Source organism: Xiphophorus hellerii, chromosome 20 (genome assembly GCF_003331165.1).
Source record: "Xiphophorus hellerii strain 12219 chromosome 20, Xiphophorus_hellerii-4.1, whole genome shotgun sequence".
Classification (NCBI taxonomy): Eukaryota; Metazoa; Chordata; class Actinopteri; order Cyprinodontiformes; family Poeciliidae; genus Xiphophorus; species Xiphophorus hellerii.
In genome coordinates, this window is record NC_045691.1 from 3386440 (window position 1) to 3407685 (window position 21246).

At 48.8% G+C, this 21246-nt stretch overlaps 1 protein-coding gene across 1 annotated transcript in view; it reads left to right on the plus strand.

The window, feature by feature from the left end:
• The window catches only part of dag1 (dystroglycan 1), a 32734-nt gene extending 16316 nt beyond the window's left edge, over nucleotides 1-16418 (plus strand). The window contains exons 2-4 of the mRNA XM_032549003.1: nucleotides 1055-1663; nucleotides 11587-12045; nucleotides 12776-16418. Of these exons, the coding sequence (XP_032404894.1) occupies nucleotides 1247-1663; nucleotides 11587-12045; nucleotides 12776-14581 (2682 nt within the window). The 5' untranslated portion in view covers nucleotides 1055-1246 and the 3' untranslated portion in view covers nucleotides 14582-16418. The remainder of the gene's footprint in view (nucleotides 1-1054; nucleotides 1664-11586; nucleotides 12046-12775) is intronic.
• Nucleotides 16419-21246: the final 4828 nt, after the last annotated feature.

Below are 21246 nucleotides of genomic sequence, written 5' to 3' on the forward strand. Positions count from 1 at the left end.
ATAGAATAGATTAATAATTAAATATTGTTTATTATCCCTGAGTGGAGAAATTAAAGTGAATTAAAGATAAATAGAAGCATCTGTATTCACATTAAGGTTTTAATAAGGTGTTACTAATTTACAATTAAGGTAAAATTGTACAATATTAATACTGTAGTTATTAAAAATTGCATATTCAGAACAAGAGAAATTTGTGCAGCTGATTGAAATCATTTAGGAAAATGCTCTCAACGTGCGTGTGTTAAAAACAGCCGACTGTTTACCTCTCCGTGTGTCGATGATCCGTCACACACACACACACACCTTCATCTCCAAGCCTTTAGTCGCCTAATGATCGCTGGTTTGTGTCTGAGTCAAACTGGATCTGGCGGAGGGAAGAAGTGAGGGAACGACCAGAGCAGCAGGATGAAAAGCTGGCTGGAGAACGGCGCGGATGTAAAGTTTTCTTAGAGAAAACCCATCAGAAGGAGGCCACGTCTTGACTTTTAGCTGGAGGAAAAGTGTTTTTAGCAGCTGTAAAGGATTAAAAGCAAAGTTTGGTCCGGAGGTGGGCGGTGGGGCTCCTGGTCCACCTGGGAGGCGGCGTGTTGTTGCTAGGAGACTCCTGCAGAGAATCCACTTTCTCTGACGGGACAAAGTGAATCACAGCGGGACTCTCCCTCTTTCCCATCCGTCTTCTCTGCTTTCTTTCACTCTTTCTGAGGCCTTTTGTTCCAACACACTCAGTCAGGAGGGGATCTGAGTTCAGGCCTGCAACACACACCTCCACACACTCAGTTTGACCTCTCACAATAGAGAAGGCATGCATTCATTAGGACTCCCCCAGAAAGCCCCGGCTGGTTGGGCATTGTTGGTTAAGTCACCTTCACCTCCCCCTCCTTCATCTCTCCATCTTTCATCCTTTCATCCTTTATTCCCCAAACCGGAGCTGAACTAATCAGATTACTCCCTGCGCTCCGGTGCAGGATGGATTTTTATCAGCCGGATTTCTGAGGTTTGATTGGGTGTGAGGTTCTTCATCGTCCGCTCACCGCTCGTCTTTCTCTCCTTCCAGATCTCCGGCCCGATGGGACCGCCGGCGCTCTGAGGAAGAGCGGAGGACAAAAGGAGGCGGGGGGTTTGGAAGGACGGATTTGGAGGATCGGTTGGGGGTGCATGCTCCCCCTGCGGCCCGCCCCTCCTTCATCATCATCATCCTCCTTCCTGCTGCTCTCTGCTTCACTGTCAGGCAGACAAAAGACCCAGAATGTGCAGTGAGGGCGGTGTGGGCTGGCTGACGGGGGTCAGAGGTCACGGCGGGACTCTGCCCAGGACTAGAGTCTGGCTGTTGGTGCTGCTGCTCGCCACCGCGGGCTGGACGCCGCCTGCGGCCCGCGCCGAGCTGGAGCTGGACATGCTGGGAGGACTGGTGCTGCTGGAGGCGGGTGGAGACGGCGAGGAGCTGGGCGCCGACCTGGAGGCCTCCATGCACTCCTCGCTGCTGCAGGACTTCCAGGAAGCGATGGACAGCCGGCGGGCCACGGAGTCTGGCAGCGTGGCGGCGAGCCGGCAGGAAGCCGCCGCGCCCGCAGCTTTCCCAGACTCCTCGGCGGCGGTGGGCCGCGTTTTCCAGATCAAGGTGCCAAACAAGATGGAGGATGTTCACCTGGGAGACATCGTCAAGGTGAGTCCGCACAAAGCGTCGCATGGAAAGAAGCAGGAAGTTAAGCTGGTTATCCTGGACTCTGTCCTGTAATCGGTGGGTTGCCGGTTCGATTCCCACTCAGTCAGACGGCCCAGAGGGGCAACAATCCAAAAAAACACAAAATCTCTCCAAGTCATTTTGGTTCTACAGACTCGACATTTTCCCGTGTTATGGTGAAATAATCTGCCAGTGGAATTAGAACTTTTTCATTAATATTAAGGAATTATTCATTTAGAACAAACCTCCACATGTTGCTGAAAGATTACATTAACTTAGTTTGTCTTATTTCAAGTGAACTGAGATATTTGCACCAGAGACCAAAATGACTCGGTAAGGTTTTGTGTTCTTGCCGTACAATCAGCAGCTTGTCAGCGTCAGGCTGGGAATGAAGCTTTGGAGTCCAACTACAGCAACAGGCCATTTATCGTATGATGACAGATAAACGATGAGTTCAGGGACCGCTGGGGGAGCTGGTTTATAGAAGAACTCCTCAGGAGTTTCTGCTGAGAAAAAGGTAGATCCGAGTCCAAGCGGAGACTCTTTGTCTTGGCCGTTGGACCTGACGGACCTGACGGACCTGATGGACTTGACGGACATGTTGGACCTGACGGACCTGACGGACCTGTTGGACCTGACGGACCTGATGGACCTGACGGACCTGTTGGACCTGACGGACATGTTGGACCTGACGGACATGTTGCTTCCAAGGAGCAACATGTCAGTGACCGGTCCATTCATAGCTCTGCTGATCTCCGTTCCTCTGAGGCAGAACCGGCCCGGTTCCAGGATCCGGCCCACCGTTTGGTTCTTGAAACTTCTCCACTCCTCATGAACTTGGAGAATCATCCGTCTGAAAACCTGCCGCGGGAATCGGCGCTCTGTGGTCCTTTACAGAAATATTTCATCTGTAATTGCAGCTAATTTTCCAAAATAGCCGATTTTCTATAATGAAATCTCAGAGGAGGCGACATTATGGTCCCGTCTCCTTCCTGTCCTCCGTCACCTGAAGCTGGAACACATTCCCCCGTTGGTTCCTCGGTTACCTCCTCTGTCCTGCTGTTCCCTTTTCATCACCACAAACAGACAGACACACACACACACACACACACACACACACACACACACCAACCATCTTCTCTCTATCGCTGCTTTTATCTCTCCAGTTCCCATCCCTCTCTCACTCGTCACATCAGATCATATCAGTGTTATTGAACAGTAGCTTGCACTTTTAGCTGCTTTAATGAAGCTCACCCCCCCCCCCCCCCCCACACACACACACACCCCACACACACACACCCCTCTCTCTCTCTCTCTGTGGGGAACGCTGTTTGTCTCAGCAAACGGTCCATCAGCAGCAGGCGGCTCTGAAAGTTTCTGCTTGGTTTTGTTGTCCTGCCACTCATCCTTCGTTCCGGTGGGGGGGTCGCTAAGCTAACACCCTCTGCTGGAGGGGTAAAGGGGTTTCGGGGGGGGTTGTAAAAAAAGAGGAGGGGAGGCTGGAGGCCCTTCAGGACCCCAGGAAGGTCTCTGTGTTTGGGGAAAACATCCCGTCTGTCCTCCAATGGAAGGTTACAGGTTAGATTCCCCGTCCTGATGAGGAGAGCTGGGAGTTTGTTCTCCTTTTTACTTTTCCTTCCACACACTCTTCCCCCTCCTCTTCCTCATCTTTTATTGCTCGTCCTGCTCCCCTCCCTCTGGACCCCTTCCTCCCCCCCAGTTGTTCTGGAAGGTCGGCGGTGCCGAGGGTTTCAGAGGAAAAGGCCAAATCAATTTCTCAGCTCAGCGTTGCTCTCATACCAACCAGGGAGTATGAGGCGTCCCGCCTGCATGTTCACGCTCTGCTGGCCGTTTTTAGACCAGGACAGTGAATGCATCACCGTTTATCTGGTCATACGGAGCTTTCCTCTTATCACCTGCAGCCTCCATCAGGTTTCAGCTACAAACATCAACCTGGTTTTGTGTGATAGTTCCTGCTACTAGTTTAATGTGACCGCAGTCAGATTTCCGCGTGAATAGTTTCCGACCCACAGCAGTAAAGATGGCCGCCGCAGCGCTCCGTTTACGACAGTAATTCAGCTGGAGTTTATTTGGTGGTGTCAGAGTAAAGGGGATCAGACAGTCTGTGGTTTCAGTGGGACTAAACGTGGAAGCCTATAGCAGTGCTGTTAGCTTAGCAGCCCTGCTGTTAGCTTAGCAGCCCTGGTGTTAGCTTAGCAGACGGCAGCCCTTTTTATCAGACGGTCAGGAGAAATGTTTCATGGTCGGGATGGGTTTGGTTCTGATCCAAACTTTAAACCTTTTCCACCAGCCGGCCACCTGTTACACAGGGAACCGGTTCTAACACAGTCAGTGTTTTTATATTTTGCATTTTATTTTACATTCCAAACCTGGCCCTAAAAAAGTCCACCAGGATTTAACTAGGACCCTGAGAAGCCACTAAAACCTGCTCTGCTCATCAGTTGTTTCAGTTTTTTTCCATCTCCAGTTTTCTATTTTGTTGTTTTTCTTCTTAACTTTTTTCTTCTTTCTGTTGACATTTCCCCCCTGCTGGGATCTTACTGCGGCTCTGCGGTTCCTCCAGAACCCGTCGCTAGGTTCTCCGGGTCTTTAATCATCGTCTCTCTGCTGCTCTGCATCTCAAACCAGCGAAGCTCTGCAGCTGGCAGGACGGGAGCGGAAAACTGGACAACTGGGAGGAGATAAAACCCAGCAGAACATATGAGTCAACCGGGCCGGGCTGGGCCGGGCTGCGCCGGGCGCTGTAGCATGCTGCCATGAGGTTACTGGCGCCGCAGCGCTGGCGGCCATGTTGCTATGTAATTAAACGTACAGCAGCAGCTGGACTCACATGTTCCTGATTATTTTCTTCCACATTCATTCATGAATCAGCTGGATGTACTGGTTCTGGAAACCATTACTGGTTCTGGTTCTGGTCTCTGATGTGCATCATTCGGTCCTGAGCCGGGTCGCAGGTTTACCCTGCTGGTGTTTCCCTCTGGAACCACAGAGATGCATGTTTGGTTCTGATCCAATGGGGCGGGGGAGCATTGGGCCACAGAGCTGCTCCCATTGGTTCTACAGAACCAGGAAGGCATGTTTGGTTCTGATCCAATGGGAAGAGGTTCTACAGAACCATGTTTGGTTCTGATCCAATCTGGACTGATTGTAGAAATCGTTCAGAGATAATAATAATAATTCCTCCAATCAGAGCAGGAGGAAGTGTTGCCATGACGATGAGGTGAGTCCAACCAGGTGGTCCGGCTCGGTCTTCCCGGGAATTCAGAACCAAAATGAGTTCAAATGTTTTCCTTCAACATTTCCCGGATGAATCCGCTTCACTTTTGGAGTTCCCTCTTTGTTTTGGTGCTTCATGAAAACCTTCCAGAACCGGCTGCTCGATGACGTCACAACGAACCGCGGCGTTCCAAAATGGAGACCGGCAAACAGTGGATCTGTTTCATCACTTTATATTAGAAAATTGATTTTGGGACGTTTTATATCGATTCTGAATCGTAGAAAATGAGAATTGGGAATACATTTTGTGGCTCACCCCTCATGTAAACGTTCCTGTTCTGACTCGGTTCGGGTCGTCATGCTAACCGGTCTGTAAACTCTGAGGCTGTTTGGGTGTGAACTGTCCCAGCCGTGCTTTGATTGACCCTTCCTCCTCGTCCTCTTCCTCAGGCTGCCTCCACCCTCACATCTTCACCACTTCAGCTCCACGTCTCTCATTATCCCCATCAGTGTGTTTCAGATTTAATGGTTGTTGTTGGAGCTGCAGCTCGTTAGCCGGATAAAGATAGCATCTGTGTTATTCCGCTGCAGACGCAGCCAGCCTGCGAGGCAGCGCTCAGGGAAAACTCCAACATGTCTCCACTTCTCAGCAGGAATCACGACATCGGATCAGTTTGGGTCTGAACGAACCGGGTTCTGACCCAAAGCTGCGTCTTTAATCCTGAATCGTTATTATTATTATTGTTAATATTATTATGAAGAAAATAGTTTTTACTTGATCCTCCATTCATTTCTCCAGACAGAACCGCCGGCCCCATTTGGACCTGCATTACTTATCCTATCAGAACCATCATTCAGAACTTAACTTGGACTTTCACCGACCCAGTTAAGATTCTCATTCCAATCCCAGTTTGACGTTGAGCTATTTTCCAGATTTTCCAGGCTACATGCTAACAGCTAATAAAGTGACAGTCACGATCAAATTTTGGATATTTAAATGAGACAACTGAGAGCAGAAATTGATATTAAATTTTTATGTTTGCCTTTTTGATGACTTTATAGTTGCTGTTTATTGTTAAAAGTGTCAGATTTTCTGTGAATTAAATTTTTTTAAACTGAAAACCAGGATGTGCCGCCGGATCACCGACCCGCCTGCTGCGTCTGGATTTATTAACTCCAGAATAACATCATTAAAAAGTGATTTTTGTATATACTGGTGGTTGGGTTGGGATCTGGATTGAATCCCAGTTTGAGGGTTCCTCTCCGGGTTCTCCAGCTTCCTCCCAGTAACGGTTTGTTTCCCAGTGAGTGAGAACCAGCAGCTCCCCACAGACCCACCGCTGGATGATCCCGGGAAAAGCGACGTTTCATCAGCCAGAGGAGCGAGGAGGGAACCGAGACATGAGGAGGAGGCCGGGCTGCTGGCGGCGGAAGAAAGCGGCTCATTGTCGGAGGAGCGCGAAGAAAGGAGGCCGTTGTTGGGCCCGGTTCGGCAGATAAGCTTCATATTTAGGAGGGAGGATGAAGAGGAGCCAACAGGGAGGGAGCTGGCAGAGGGACGTCCAGTGGAAAATGTGATGGATGGATGGATGGAGGGATGGAGGAGGTGAAGAGCTGCAGGCCCGCAGCCAGGTGGATGTTTACAGGAGCGTTTCCATCTCTGGGCTCATTTTCTGCTCTTAAAAATGAATTTGTGGCTGGAATCCACAGCAGGAACTTTCCCACTGTGGGAGCAGAACCTGCAGCCGGATCAGAACCGATCCGAACTGGCCAATCAGGGCTCAGCTCACCACCACCACCTTCTGCCACTCCTTCATGACTTCCGTTTTGTTTACACTGAAGGAATAAACGGGCAGAACCAGAACTCCTCCGGGCCGGGTCCAAACAGAGGACAGCGGTGCCGACTGAGCTGCTCTGGACGGAAAATTCCCCGAGCCGCAGCCGGTTCCAGGAAAAACGGGCCGTTACTATTAATGGATCTATTCTGGGAGCGGCGGTACATGAGGAAGGCATTACGGACCGTAACTTTCATGTCTTCAGACAGGCAGCTGCGCATGCGCCGCACTTCAGCCGGCCACAGACACGCGGAAGCAGCGGCCATTAAAATATGATGATGGAGACGGAGAGGCTGTAAATCCGAGCAGAACTCCCCGCTTAACGGGCTCGGCCCGGAGCCAGCAGCAGCCGCGCGGTTCTGGTTCCAGCTGAGACCCAAACAGCAGAGGACACGGAGACTAAAATAACACGGAGCAGGTCAGGGGGTTCGGCTGGAGGACCCGGACAAAACCCAACACGGACAGGAGGACGTGCAGAAGGAGCCCAGGGTGGGACTCGAACCCACGACCCGCCTGCTGCTAGGCAACAGAGACAGCCAATAATATTCAGACTTTTCTAAATACTGAAGCTGTTTTTATCATTCAAATTATAAAAACAAATATTCAACTAAATAAATTTATAAAAATTTAACATGAACTTTCTGCATCATTAAGTGAATCAAATCATTAGTTTGTAATAAAATTGAGTTTTTTAATTACTCAGATTTTAATGCGTTAATTTTGTCACCTTGGCTCCGCCCACCTTGGCTGGTTTCCGAAACCAGTCAAACCAGTGCAGCCAGTCACGTGACCTGCTCCCTCATCATAAAACACACTCAGGAAACCCGCCCCCTGGTGGCGGAGGTCTGTAACTCCGTGTGAACTACATTTATTCATCTGTACATTTTTCTAAATGGACCAAACTCAAAGCAAATTATTAGTTGATTAACTTCCATTGATGAGTTTTCAGTTTAGATTGATTTATTAAACGTCTGATGAGCGGACAGAGCCAATCAGAGGCCGCCTCTGGCCTCCAGCTCCCTGATTGGTTAAACACTGAAGGGATTCTGCAGTGAAATCCTCTGAAGCAGTGAAGTATGTAGCCGTGTTGTTACAGCATCCAGTCTGACTTTAATGTTTTTACTCTCATATAAAGCTGTCAGGTTAAACTTTACAATGATGAGCTCACCGTGCGACCCCTGACCCCGCCCATCAGCAGGCGGCCATGCAGAGAGGAATCCGCCGGATGCGATAACGCCGCCCTGCGTTTCACGCCTGTCGCTCCTGGAGCCGGTTGGTTTGGAGGCCAGCCTGCTGCACGGCGGCGGCTTCCTGACTGCCCTGACTGCTGATAGTCACGGCAGCAGATGATGAAAGGAGCTGCAGCTCTGATGAGATTATCACTCGTTTCCTTTTAATGAAGCCTTTTAAGTTGGGGCCAAACAGATGTGGCTGCTCCGCCTGCCGTTCATTCGTCAAACCCAACATTAGCATCCATCATGGAGAGCGAGTTCCTCTGCAGTAACGCTCCTGAACGAGGCGTTTAGCTGCATCTGAATAAATTCACTCCGCTCGCCGTCCCTGCCGCCACCGTAGCAGCTGTCCAGAACCCGGTTCTGGTTCTGTCCCGGTTCCTCCTGACCAGTCCTGCAGGAAGCTATTTCTCTCAGCTGACGGCCTGTGGGGCCGAACATCAGGCTCTTCTGAAGCTTTACGCTGGAAACGACTGGAGACTTTTTCTCCTCCTCCTCTCAGAGAGGAGGAGAAAAGATGAAGGTTTCTGCTGGGAGTTGAAAGGGTTCAGATGAGCATTTATCACTGGTTTCACTGGTTTCACTGGCTCATTTCCACAAGGACTTCACAAGTAGGAACAGAAGCAAGACTGCAGAGGAAGTGGAAAGCATAAAGTTGAATTGCATAATATTTTTTACATTTTGATTCCAACAGGAAAAGTTTAGTGGTTTTCCTGTTTTAGCAGCCTGCAGACGTACCTGAGCCACAGGTTGGTTTGGTCCGTTTCCCACAGTTCAGAGGTTCATTCACTTTTCTTTCCACTGGCAGTGATGGAAAATAAAGTCTTTTTTTCTTGTTGAACTGGAGCCAATCAGAGGAGAGGATCTGCTCCTTCTCTGCATTTGATTGGCTCTGAGCTTGGCAACATTTATTAGTCAGAGTGGAAACGTCCCGAATGAGAAATATTCTGCCTGACACAAAATGTTGACCTTTGACCTTGGACTCTTTAGGAATGGTTCTTGGTTCATCGGCTCATCCACCGATCCATTAGTCACATTATGCAGATTTTTAATTTAACTATGTCAGATTATTTTAGGCAATATTTAAAATACATGAGAAAATGGAAATGAGCAAATGATTCAGTTCTTTTCTAATGATTCAGTTCTTTTCTAAATAATAAACATTTTATCATTCCTTGGTCATTTATAGCAAATGATGAATTTACAGTTAAAAATCCTTAAAACATCAACATGAGGAAAAACTGAACTGTGAACAGAGTTTGGGTTAATAATTGGTTGATAAAAGAAACTTTAGAGGAGATTTTGTTCGAAATTCAGGCTGTTGAAAATGTTTTTGTCCCGTTTCTGTGGTGATGATGAAATCTGTGTTGCTCTGGTTTCGTGTCACTGTGGTTTAAAACCAGCGAGAGGGGCAGCGGGCGGGTTAACAGGTGGAGCAGCGGGCGGGTTAACAGGTGGAGCAGCGGGGGGGTTAACAGGTGGAGCAGCGGGCGGGTTAACAGGTGGAGCAGCGGGCGGGTTAACAGGTGGAGCAGTGGGCAGGTTAACAGGTGGAGCAGCGGGCGGGTTAACAGGTGGAGCAGCGGGCGGGTTAACAGGTGGAGCAGCGGGCGGGTTAACAGGTGGAGCAGCGGGCGGGTTAACAGGTGGAGCAGCGGGCGGGTTAACAGGTGGAGCAGTGGGCGGGTTAACAGGTGGAGCAGTGGGCGGGTTAACAGGTGGAGCAGCGGGCGGGTTAACAGGTGGAGCAGTGGGTGGGTTAACAGGTGGAGCAGCGGGGGGGGGGGGCAGCAGGTGGAGCAGCGGGGGGGGGCAGCAGGTGGAGCAGCGGGCGGGTTAACAGGTGGAACAGCGGGCGGGTTAACCGGTGGAGCAGCGGGCGGGTTAACAGGTGGAGCAGTGGGCGGGTTAACAGGTGGAGCAGCGGGCGGGTTAACAGGTGGAGCAGTGGGTGGGTTAACAGGTGGAGCAGCGGGCAGGGCAGCAGATGGGGCAGTGGGCGGGTTAATGGGTGGAGCAGCAGGCGGGTTAACAGGTGGAGCAGTGGGTGGGTTAACAGGTGGAGCAGCGGGCGGGTTAACAGGTGGAGCAGTGGGTGGGTTAACAGGTGGAGCAGCGGCCGGGGCAGCAGGCAGGGCAGTGGGCGGGTTAATGGGTGGAGCAGCAGGCGGAGCAGCGGCCGGGGCTGCGTCCTGATCAGAAGACGTGGACGCCTGTCTCCTGTCTCATCAGAGGACCTGCTGTCTCCTGGACACAGGGATGAGAACCTTGAGCTCCGTCTCTTGGTTTGCTTCTCGTGAGCCTGCTGCAGCCGTAATGATGCATCCTGGGAGCAGCTCGCTGCATAATTTATTAACCGGGATTTATTAGCCGCAGAATTAATTTGTGGATGGGGGAGGGGGAGATTCACTCCTGTTTCTGAGTTTATCTTCGCGCTCGCATTGTCCCTCCCCTGTGATCCATTTCTCTTCATCAGCCCCCCACCAGCCTCATAATTGACCGACTTATTTTAATTTTAGTCATGTTTAAATAAGGATTCGGCTCTGCGTTTGTGTTTGCATGTGAGGAAGAGGAGGGTGAACTGGATTTATTGTCCAGGTACCTGAATCAAAACGCTGACGGACTCAGCAGCAGCTGACTGGTAGAAATACAGCAGATAGAATCAGTTCGTCCGAGACACGGAGGCAAACTGATAATGTCTTATTAGCTTAGTGTTGTAGTTTGGCCACCATCCAGAAGAGGGCGCATCTGGGCGTCCTAAAGCTGAGCCAGTTGATACAGAAATAAAGATGGCAGCACTACACCAGAATGTGAAGGAGAAACGGTCCAAACAAAGTCCAGATGCATTTATGCGGTACTGGTTGAAATATAAACAATCAATGTAATTCAGCTGACTCAAGAAATTGTTCAGATCTGTTTCTTTGTTTTGTTTTGTTTTTAATTCACCACATTATGACTAATTTTGCTTGGTATGATTTGGAAAGATGGCCGACCCTCTTAATAAAAGAAAAGCCAGGATTTTAAAGACAACATGATGTAAAATCATCTTTTTTGAACTTTCCATCGTGTTATTCTGTTATCAGAAACAAACATGCAGTGCTGCTTTGATTCTTTTATGCGTGTTTGAGAAATCCTGTAATCTCCATGGCAACCATACAGCTGTTCAAATCACCTGGGTGGACCGAGCCCCGCCCGCCAGGTGCAGCTCCTCCCCCACTCAGGTCCTTCAGACTAGCCAGCAGCAATTAGCAAACAGTTGGTGGAGCTGATCTCATTATAGGAGCTGCTGCTCAGAGCAACGCTGGTAAAAACGTTAAAGGGTTAATAGAGGAGCCATGTTGGGACGACTTCCTGGAGGCGGAGCTTCAGAGAGAGCAGGAGCTTCTTAAAGAGGCAGAGACCCAAAAAATGGCTGTTTATCAGTTAATTATTAGTCGACTTTACATTAACTCATTAATTGATAACTTGTGTTCCTAATCCAAGTTGCCATGGTAACCAAAGTGTAAATCTAACATATTTATAGCTGTTCCCCACCAGTGATTCCCAAATGTTCCTAAATCCTGGGTCGGCGGTTGATTCCTGCTCTCTGGTTTGTCTGCAGGTGTCGGAGGTGGGGAAGGACTCGCTGCCCGCCTGGCTGCACTGGGACGGTGGCAGCAACATCCTGCGGGGGCTCCCTCTGGAGGAGGATAAAGGAGTCCACTACATCTCTGTGACCATCTCCAACCACACTTCCTCTTCCTCAGAGGAGTTTTCCATCGAGGTTCACCCGGACGACCACTTTGACGGCGATTTGTCGGCGCCGCTGTCCGGCCCGGCGGCGGCGGAGGAGGATCCCGTCCAGCCCTTCGTGTGTAGCAACGAGGAGCCGGTCACGGTGCTGACGGTGATTCTGGACGCCGATCTGACGAAGATGAGCTCGGCGCAGCGGGTGGAGCTGCTGGACAGGATGAGGAGCTTCTCAGGCGTGGAGCTGCAGGGCATGAAGATGCTGCCAGTGGTCAACAACCGGCTATTCGACATGTCGGCATTCATGGCCGGCCCAGGAAACGCCAAGAAGGTCAGCAGATAAAGATGGTTGGCTGTAAGCTAACAAAGGGACGTAAAGTTAAACTTTTGTTAATAATTTCTCCTGGTTTCTGTGCGTAATTAATATGTTTAGCGTTTATTCTTCTTCTCTTGACATTCAGAGATTCAGTCACATGAACCTCTGAGCTTCAGGCTGTTGACGTTAGCTAACATCCTGTTAGCATCGTTAGCTAACATCCTGAGATGTTAGCTTCTTTTGTTAGCTAACGATGCTAACAGGGGAACAATCTGCTTCTCCTCCCAGCCTTCAGTTTGCTGCTTCCATCTCAGGTTTCCTCTGGATGTTTTCACATCTTCACCAGCTGGTCAGATTATCGTCTGACAACAAGCCAGAACCAAAACACTTTCTTTACTTTCTGAAACATCTTAGTAAATAATTCACTTGCATCTGCTCTCCCCACACAAACATAAAAAATGTGATTTGTCACCACAACAACTCAAGCTGCCATATCTGCAAAACACCATTTTTCCTGAGTGTAAGTGAGTAAAACTCCACAGGATTTACCTTTCAGGTCATAAAAGACTTGAGTTCGTCAGCAGGCCTTAAACTCAGCCTAATATTTCACACAGAGCTTCTCCAGGGTTCAGGAGCTGCTGCAGAAATCAAACTGCAAAAATAAACAAATCCTCACATCAGCTGTTAGAGCTGCAGATAATGTTACAGAATGGCCAGCTGCTTCATGGGTGTGTCTGTTTCTCAGGTGGTGGAGAACGGAGCTCTTCTGTCATGGAAGCTGGGCTGCTTCCTGGACCGGACCACCGTTCCAGACATCAACAGCGTCCAGGGTCCAGCTAAAGACGGATCCATGTCTGCCAGGCTGGGGTACCCCGTGGTGGGATGGCACATCGCCAACAAGAAGCCACAAGTCCCAAAGCGAGTGAGAAGGCAGCTGAACAACACTCCGACGCCCGTCCTGGCCGTTCTTCCTCCAACCACGGCGGCTGAACCTCCGGTCAGGATCGTCCCAACCCTCTCCTCTCCCTCCATCGCTGCGCCCACAGAAAGTTCTGCCCCTCCGGTTCGGGGCCCTGTGCCTCTGCCAGGGAAGCCTACGATCAGAATCCGTGACCCCATCGCCCACACCCCGACCCTGGGCCCGCCTCAGCCGACCAAGGTCATCGTGACCACCAGCACCGTTTCCGTTCAGCCGTCCATGTCCAGGAAGATCCCAGTAGAGGCCACCGCCACGCCCACCATCCCACCCAAAAAACCACCCAGGAAACCACCCAGCACCACCCCAAAGACCCCCTCACCCAAGGCCCCCACAGCCAGCACACCGTCATCTGGTGTCATCGACGACCCAAACAACAAGAAGCCGGTGCTGAGGAACCCCATTGATCAGGTCGTTGCTCTGGTGGGAACGTACTTCGAGGTTAAAATCCCTTCTGATACCTTCTTTGACAAAGAGGACGGAACCACAGACAAGCTCCGCCTGTCTCTGAAACAGAACCACAAGGATGTGGTTGGAGAGGAGTCCTGGATCCAGTTCAACACCACCAGCCAGCTGCTGTACGGCCTGCCGGATGTTCAGCACATTGGGAAGCACGAGTACTTCATGCAGGCAACCGACAAAGGAGGCCGCAACGCCATCGACGCGTTTGAAGTCAAAGTAAACCGCTGGCCTGCCAATGACAAAACGCCGGTCATTTTCACGGCCCGCTTTGAAGGAGAGCCACGGTTAATCACCAACAACATTCACAAGAAGATCCTGCTGGTCAAGAAGCTGGCGTACGTTCTGGGCGACCGCAACAGCAGCACAGTGAGCCTCAGGAACATCAGCAAAGGCTCGATCGTGGTAGAATGGACGAACACCAGCCTGCCGCAGCACCCGTGTCCCAAGGAGCAGCTCAGGAACATGAGCAGGACGCTCGGAGATGCCAAAGGAAGTCCCTCACAGAAGTTCAAGGACTACATGGGGCCGGACTTCAGTCCGCAGGACGTGAAGGTGCGGGGCAGAGCCAGCTGCCGGATGCACTCCTTCATCCCGCCAGCAGAGGTCAGCATCCCAGTACCTGCCACGGTCACTCCAGGCCTGGGGTCGAGCCGCCACAGCACCGATGATGTCTACCTTCACACAGTGATCCCTGCTGTGGTGGTGGCGGCCATTCTGCTCATCGCAGGGATCATCGCCATGATCTGCTACAGGAAGAAGCGGCGGGGCAAGCTGACCATCGAGGATCAGGCCACCTTCATCAAAAAGGGCGTGCCTATCATCTTCGCCGATGAGCTGGACGACTCCAAGCCGCCCCCCTCCTCCAGCATGCCGCTGATTCTCCAGGAAGAGAAGCCGCCGCTGCCGCCCCCCGAGTACCCCAACATGGCCAGCCCAGAGACCACGCCCCTCAACCAGGAGATGCTGGGGGAGTACACCGCCCTGCGAGACGAAGACCCCAACGCACCCCCCTACCAGCCGCCTCCTCCCTTCACGACTCCCCAGGAGGGGAAGGGCTCCCGTCCAAAGAACATGACTCCGTACAGGTCGCCGCCCCCCTACGTGCCGCCATAAGGCCCGGCTGCCCTCCCCTCACGGCGGAGGGAGGCTCCAGGAACTGCGCTGGTTTCTGCTGTTTCTGTCTGGACTTTTACAGGAAGTGATGTCAAGAGGTGCTAAAGTTCCAAAACAATGGAGGCGATGGACTGGGTGGGGTTTGGAACGGCTTTGAGGGACTACTGGTTCTGCGGTAGCCGCCGCGTTCTGATCCCAGCGGGCCGCTGGCTCAACCCAGAGGAAACCACCGGGAGACCTGCTCTCCCTCTCAGCATTTCAGCTTTTTCTACATTTGAGAACAGGATTGGACTTTTCTTCTTTTTCCCAGTAACTTTTATTTTTCACTGGACTGAAGCGTTGCCTAACAGCCGTTGTTGTGTCCTGCTAGCGTCACCAGACACACGCACGTCTTCTGAAAGCATCAGATCCTCGACCCAACCCCAAGCTCTCCGATCGAAGGGAGGGCGAGGTGTGTGTGTGTGTGTGAATGAGTGTGTGTGTTTATTGGGATTCATAACGGTTTGCCTTTTAACTCGGTTTGTCTGTTTTTATCCTTATTCACAAAGTCTAGCTGAGAATAACAAGGTAGAGATGAATAATTGTTTGTTTTGTTGGTTTTAAATTCACTGTTTGTCTGGAAGATTTTTTATTTGGGGGAGCGAAGTGGGAGAGAAAGAATTATCTTCCAAAATATTAACAGCTGATTTTTTTATTCTTGTTTTCCTACGAGACAAATCAGCCACAACTTTCAGTCCGGTCCTCTGAGACGAGAGAAACCAGGCAGTAAGATCAACGACTGGAATCCTCTGGGAACTGGTGGGAACTGGTCCCAATCATCGACCATCCAAACAGTTTGGACATCAAAAAACCCAAATATGTGACAGAAAACAGGTGTAAATGTTTTGTTCGTCATGTCGGTATTTAAATAATCCAGTTTGGACAGAAGGCCGTCCACATGCTGCCTGATGGGTTACAGGCGATAACCAGAGCAACTGACAGCGACTCACAAACAGAACCGACCTCATGGTGAGGAGGTCGGGTTTACCTTCTCTGATGTCACATCCTGCAGCCAATCAGCTTCACCGTGACCCCAGTGTGACCCTGGCGGCTCCATCGGGCACCGGTCATCTACTGGGCATGCTCTGTATCTGCTGACCCACTGTTGGACGCTCTGGTAACCGCCTGATGACCCAGATGGCGCCCTCTGGTGTTCAGGCTGCATGTGGAGCAGGTGTATTCCTCCATGACCTACCTGTACTGGTTAAACTGGTATTCCACAGGATTCCAGCTCCGCCTCTTTTCTCTCCGGTAAAACGGGACAAGAAACCCGGAAACTTTAAACCAGGGATCGTTTTATTTGATTTGATTTGATTTTTTTCTACGCGACGCTGGGACTCTCCCAGAAGTGAAGTTTTGTTTTCCTGATTTTTCCAGATTCAGGAAAACAAAAACATTGAATTTCCAACCAGTTTCTCCCGGAAAACCTTTTTTTTTTTTTTTTACTTTTTGATACAGCCTCAAATTGTTTATTAAAATGATCTGAATTGATGATTAGTCTTCTGTGATTTGTTAAAGTTTAGCTTCGTTCACTCTTGGGTCACGTTTGGATTATTTTGGTGTGTTGGCGTCTCCGACGCGGCGCAGAGACCCGGAAGTCGTTTTATTTCCATCCTTTGCCTGAGTTGAGCAGGAAGTGACCCTTTGCAATAAAAGCGTGCGGCTCGGCCGCTCCATGCAGCCTCACGCGTGTGACTCATTCTGTCATGATGTTGGTTTTCGCAGGATGCCAAGGCTTTTTTTGCTTATCCAGTGTGCATTGTAATAATAAAACCAACTGGTACCTTAATCAAACCGACGCCTGGCTCGTCTTTCTTGCTTCTCGCCTCATACCTGCCGGACCGGTGGGGAGTTTCTGTTGTCTGCTCCATCTGACCTGATGCCTGGTTCTGGTTCTCCCTCCCGTCTGAAGTTCATTTCCTCGGACGGCTTCATGCTGTCTGGGACGGACAAGCTGCTGTCCAACTTGTCCAAACTTCTCTTCCTGGTTAAAGGTTTTGCTTTGAAGACTCGGTCCAGTCAAATCAGACTCTCCACCGACTGAATCCAAACGCTTTGCTCTGATATTGACCATTGATTAGATATAAACAGCTGAGCGTCTCCTTCGGCCCAAGGCGATGATTCATGACGGAGTTTAATTTGGAGGAGGGTGAAGCGATGATGAATGAGTTCCTGCAGGAGAGACGGACCTCAGGGATGATGGAGATTAATGGAGGATTGATCCCGGCCTGATTGAGGCGCCTCTGTGCTGTCAGACTAAATCAGCTGTATGTATAACTGCATGGATGTTGAGTCAATCAGCTGCTGTTGCAGTTAAACTTGGAGATCAGACTGAGTTTAATCAGAATGCTTTAAAACATCACAGAGAAAATGGCTTCCTGTTCCAGGACCAGTTGATCTCGGACCCGAGTTTAAATAAATATCTTCCTCACCACTGATTCAGTCAAATAAAGAAACACAAATATAAACTAAAATAAAATCCAGACAGTTTTAACATTTATCTGGAACTTTTTCATCGCTAAATATCCAGATTATTAGAATAATCTGATTTGTGTTTGATTTCTACGATTCGAAGCTTCTTAAGGCTTTGACTGCATTTCTTGATATTAATTGATCAGAATTAAAAACCAAACAGCTTTAGTTTTGATCTAAATCTGGACTGAACTGTAACTGACATGATGCCACCTGTCCATCGTTCCAGTGTGTTTGTGACCAATCAGCGCTCGCATTTCTCCGGAGGTACACGCCCCTTATCCAGAGGAACTGGACCTCCGTCCACGTTGTTCATTGCCGCCAACGCGCTCCAGTCCGAGAGAATTCAAGGACAATAATAGAAAACTGTAGTCAAACGCCAGTGAGGAACATGCAGTTCAATCAGCTGTTACCCAGGATGCTTAGAGGCAGAATATGATTTATTACATTTCCAAAACCAAAGTCTGGAGAAACGCAAGAAATGGATCAAGGCCTTCGGCCAACCTCATGTCCAGTTCAATCAAACTATGATCAACAGAAACCACCGCTTCGTACAGTTACTCATTTGTACGAAGGTAACTGGTAGTAATGACACCTATTGATAGTCAATTCAACAATCAATAAGTGAAGGTAGTTATGTTTGATTTTATGCCTGTGAAGTCTAACATATCTATGGCAGCATGAAAACGTGCTGCAGTAACTGTGGTATTTACATTTAAGCTCCTTTTTGTACTAATGTTTATTTTTTCACTGATCGTCTGTCACATACCTTACAGTCACAACAAAGTGAGAGTTTTAGCAAACATGTAGAACAAAAACATTTTTTATAAAATGTTGTATAAACACTGGGTAAAACGACATGCTACTCTAGGATCAAATAAATGTAGATGTCTGTAAACATCTAAAACAACTTCAGGGTCAAATGTGATCAGCATCCAGATGCAAAGAGTTTAATTTCAGACAATTAGAAACTTTTCTGTTTTGGTTGGAAACATCTTGAAATTTTAATATGCATAAATTGTATGTTTTGAAATCCAACAGGAATGACAAGAAACTGACTTTTTATCGGTGGTTTTCCAATCCTAAAAATCCAGACTAAAATCTGAACAGCCGTCTATCTGGACATCTTATTGCACTTTATCCTGTTTCCTGCTGACAAGCTTTTCCTGCTGATTTTATTCCCAGCAGGTCTTGGTACCGGCCCACTGAGCCAGCAGTACCAGTACCAGCTTTAATCAGCAGTAAAGTCTCAGTTTATTGTTTCAGGTTCAGGTCTGAAGCCTGAACACAGCAGAGAGCGTTCCTCAGGTTAAAACCAGTTTCTGAAAACATTCTCCACATAATGGAGGAAAGAAAAAGTCCATTTTGGATCAAGCCAGCCCTCTGATAGATTATTAGTTCTCTCTGGAGTTGTGACAGACTTTATGAGATGTAATTTCAGCTGACTGAATCACTTTTTTCAGTAATTGAACAAAGCCGTGAAAGGCAGCAGATTGTTCCGTTGTTCAGTTCATTGTTGGAGGAAAAGCTTTAGTGGCCAGTGTTTCATTCTTACAGGTCTGTTGGAGGGAAGGTTGATTAAAAGAGCACACACACACACACACACACACACAGAGAGAGAGTTTTCAGGGTTTCTATTACAGCAGGAATAAAATGTGTGTTCCTGTAACGTGTGTTGGCTGTTGAAGCTGTGCAGCGATCAGGACTTTATATTGGAAAGGAATTGACCATCAATCTGAGGAAAACCTTTCAGAAAGCGTCTCAGTGGCTCCAGTTTTATCATTAAGTGCCACCATGACTCTCCTCTGGGACCATGAACCCGTTCCTCTGGGATTCTGGCCCATTACTGACAGAACCGGTGGGACCGGGTCACGGTTCTGGTCACATATTTTCTCTGGGGCTGACATCAGAACCTGGTGATGGATGTTCTAGAACATTACCTTTGTTGTCATTCAGTAACTCTGTATTGGTGGACTGCTGGGGGACGTTGTCCATTCGAAAGTCACATTTATGTCCGAACTTTAACTTCCTGTTTGATGATTTCCACTTCCTCCATCTATTCAGAGGAGACAACCATTCCCTCAGGAACAAACATTTAGCTAGCTTTGTTCAGGTTCACGCTAAATACTTGACTTTAGCGACAAAGCAAAAATATTTAGCTTTGTGTTCACACCAAGCTAGCTTTGTAGCTACATATTTAGCTTGAGGCTAAACATTTACTTAGCAAGCAAAATGTTTAGCTCCAAACTAAAAATGTAGTTAGCGAGCTAGCTTGACAACTAAACATTTAGTTTGGCGCTAAATATTTGTTGATAAACTAAATATTTAATTTTAAGTTGTAATATTTATAAAGAAATGAATAACATGGTGAATCTAACATTTCTCTTATTGCTGTTAATTTTTTACTGTAACGTTACCAATGGCACGCCACAGTTTCAGCCTGAAAAGTGAGACTTGAGAGGAGTTTTTATTTTTCCCAGGTCGGGTTACCAGTGGCTCTTTGTTCACATAACTCTAAATGTAGGAGGATAATAAAAAGCTCAAAGGTGAAATGCTGCTGTGTAGCAGAGAAAGTGTTTCCGTCTCTGAGCGGAGCTCTGTGCTGAATGTAAACCAGACAAACTGGGAGCAAACTGGGAGCAAACTGGGTTTGGTTCTCACGCTGCAGTGTGAGAAGCGTCGGCTCCACGGCGCCTCGCTCGTCCGATTCCCAGCCCTCCTGATGGAGCTCCTCTCCTCTCGCTCTTCTCTGAGCGCTCTTGACCTTGTGTTTCCCAGCTGAGGGGCGTGAATAGACCCGCTCCCCGTCCGCTGTACCCCTCCTCCCTACCCTGCCCTCCTCTTCCTCCTCTTCCTCTCATCTCCCATTCATTCCTTCTGTAAACCACAGAGTGAGTTCTCGTCTTTAAACACTCTCATGTCGCTCTTCCCGCTTTGTTTGATAGAAAATGCTTCAGCTTTGATAAGTCCTCTTCAAACCCTTCACTTCAGGCTGTGAGCTCTTCACATTGCTAGTGAGTCATTATTCTGGAGCTGATGCATGTGGAGAAAATTACATTTGGTTCTGCTTGTGCTTCATTCAGGCCTTTTTCAGCTCAATTAAAACAAAATGTAACATCAAAGCTTTGCTCCATTCATGGAAAAACACAGGATCAGGCGGAGCGGACCTCAAGTCCGAACAGAGACGATCAAATCAGACCAAACCAAACTAAACGGTCGCTCTCCAGCAGCATGGAAACGTGTGCTGCAGTAACTGTGGTATTTACATTTTTTTACATTTAAGCACCTTTTTATGATATTGTTTATTTTAATAATTTTCCAGAAGGCAAATTTTCACAAGCTGGTATTATTTAAGTCATTAGTCACCTGTTTTTACATTTGTGTAATTTTCTATGTGTTTGTTTTACTTATAAACCAGATCAAACCAGTATCTGAAGCAGTAGGTCTCTGGCTCCAGCTGGGCTCCCGTCTCTTTGATTAAAGCCCAGCGCACGGTGGATGCAGAAGGTTTTGGTAAATGTGTTTCTGGCGTCCTGTGATGGAACAGACTCATAACACGTTCATACATAAAGACGGGGGATTAAAGATGGAAGATGTGGAGCTCCTCTCTCTGCGTTCCTGCTGATCTCTGCAGCTGAATGAGTCGGGAAGCTTAATGTGCAGCTGCCATACTTTGCATATTGATGGGAAAATAAATAGGCCACACAAACAACGCGCCTCTCGGATTCATATTTGAACAGCGAGGAATAAATCACACACCTGTGGAGAAACGCGGAGGATGTTCCCAACGACAGATCAGAGCTCCGCTTTCCACCAAACTGGTCCCAGTGCTGAACTGGGTCCAGTTTTATCTCAGTACAGGAACTAGTTCTGGTTCCGGAACCAAGACTCTGCTGGTCCAGAAGAACCAGTCTGAGTCGTCCAGAGCTGTTGCCATGGAGACAGATGACCTTTCTGCCCTCTGGTTTGTTTCAGACGGAGGAGATCAGCTGCTGCTCTTCCTCTTCTCAACCTCCTCACCCTCTCTTCAGAGCTTTTCCAAGTTGATCCAACTGGGAGGAGATCCAGAAGCCCCTCCAGACCCGGGATCAGCCGGGGTTCCTCTGGAGGAGCCAGATGGTTTCCTGCTCCAGGATCCAGGATCCAGGATTCAG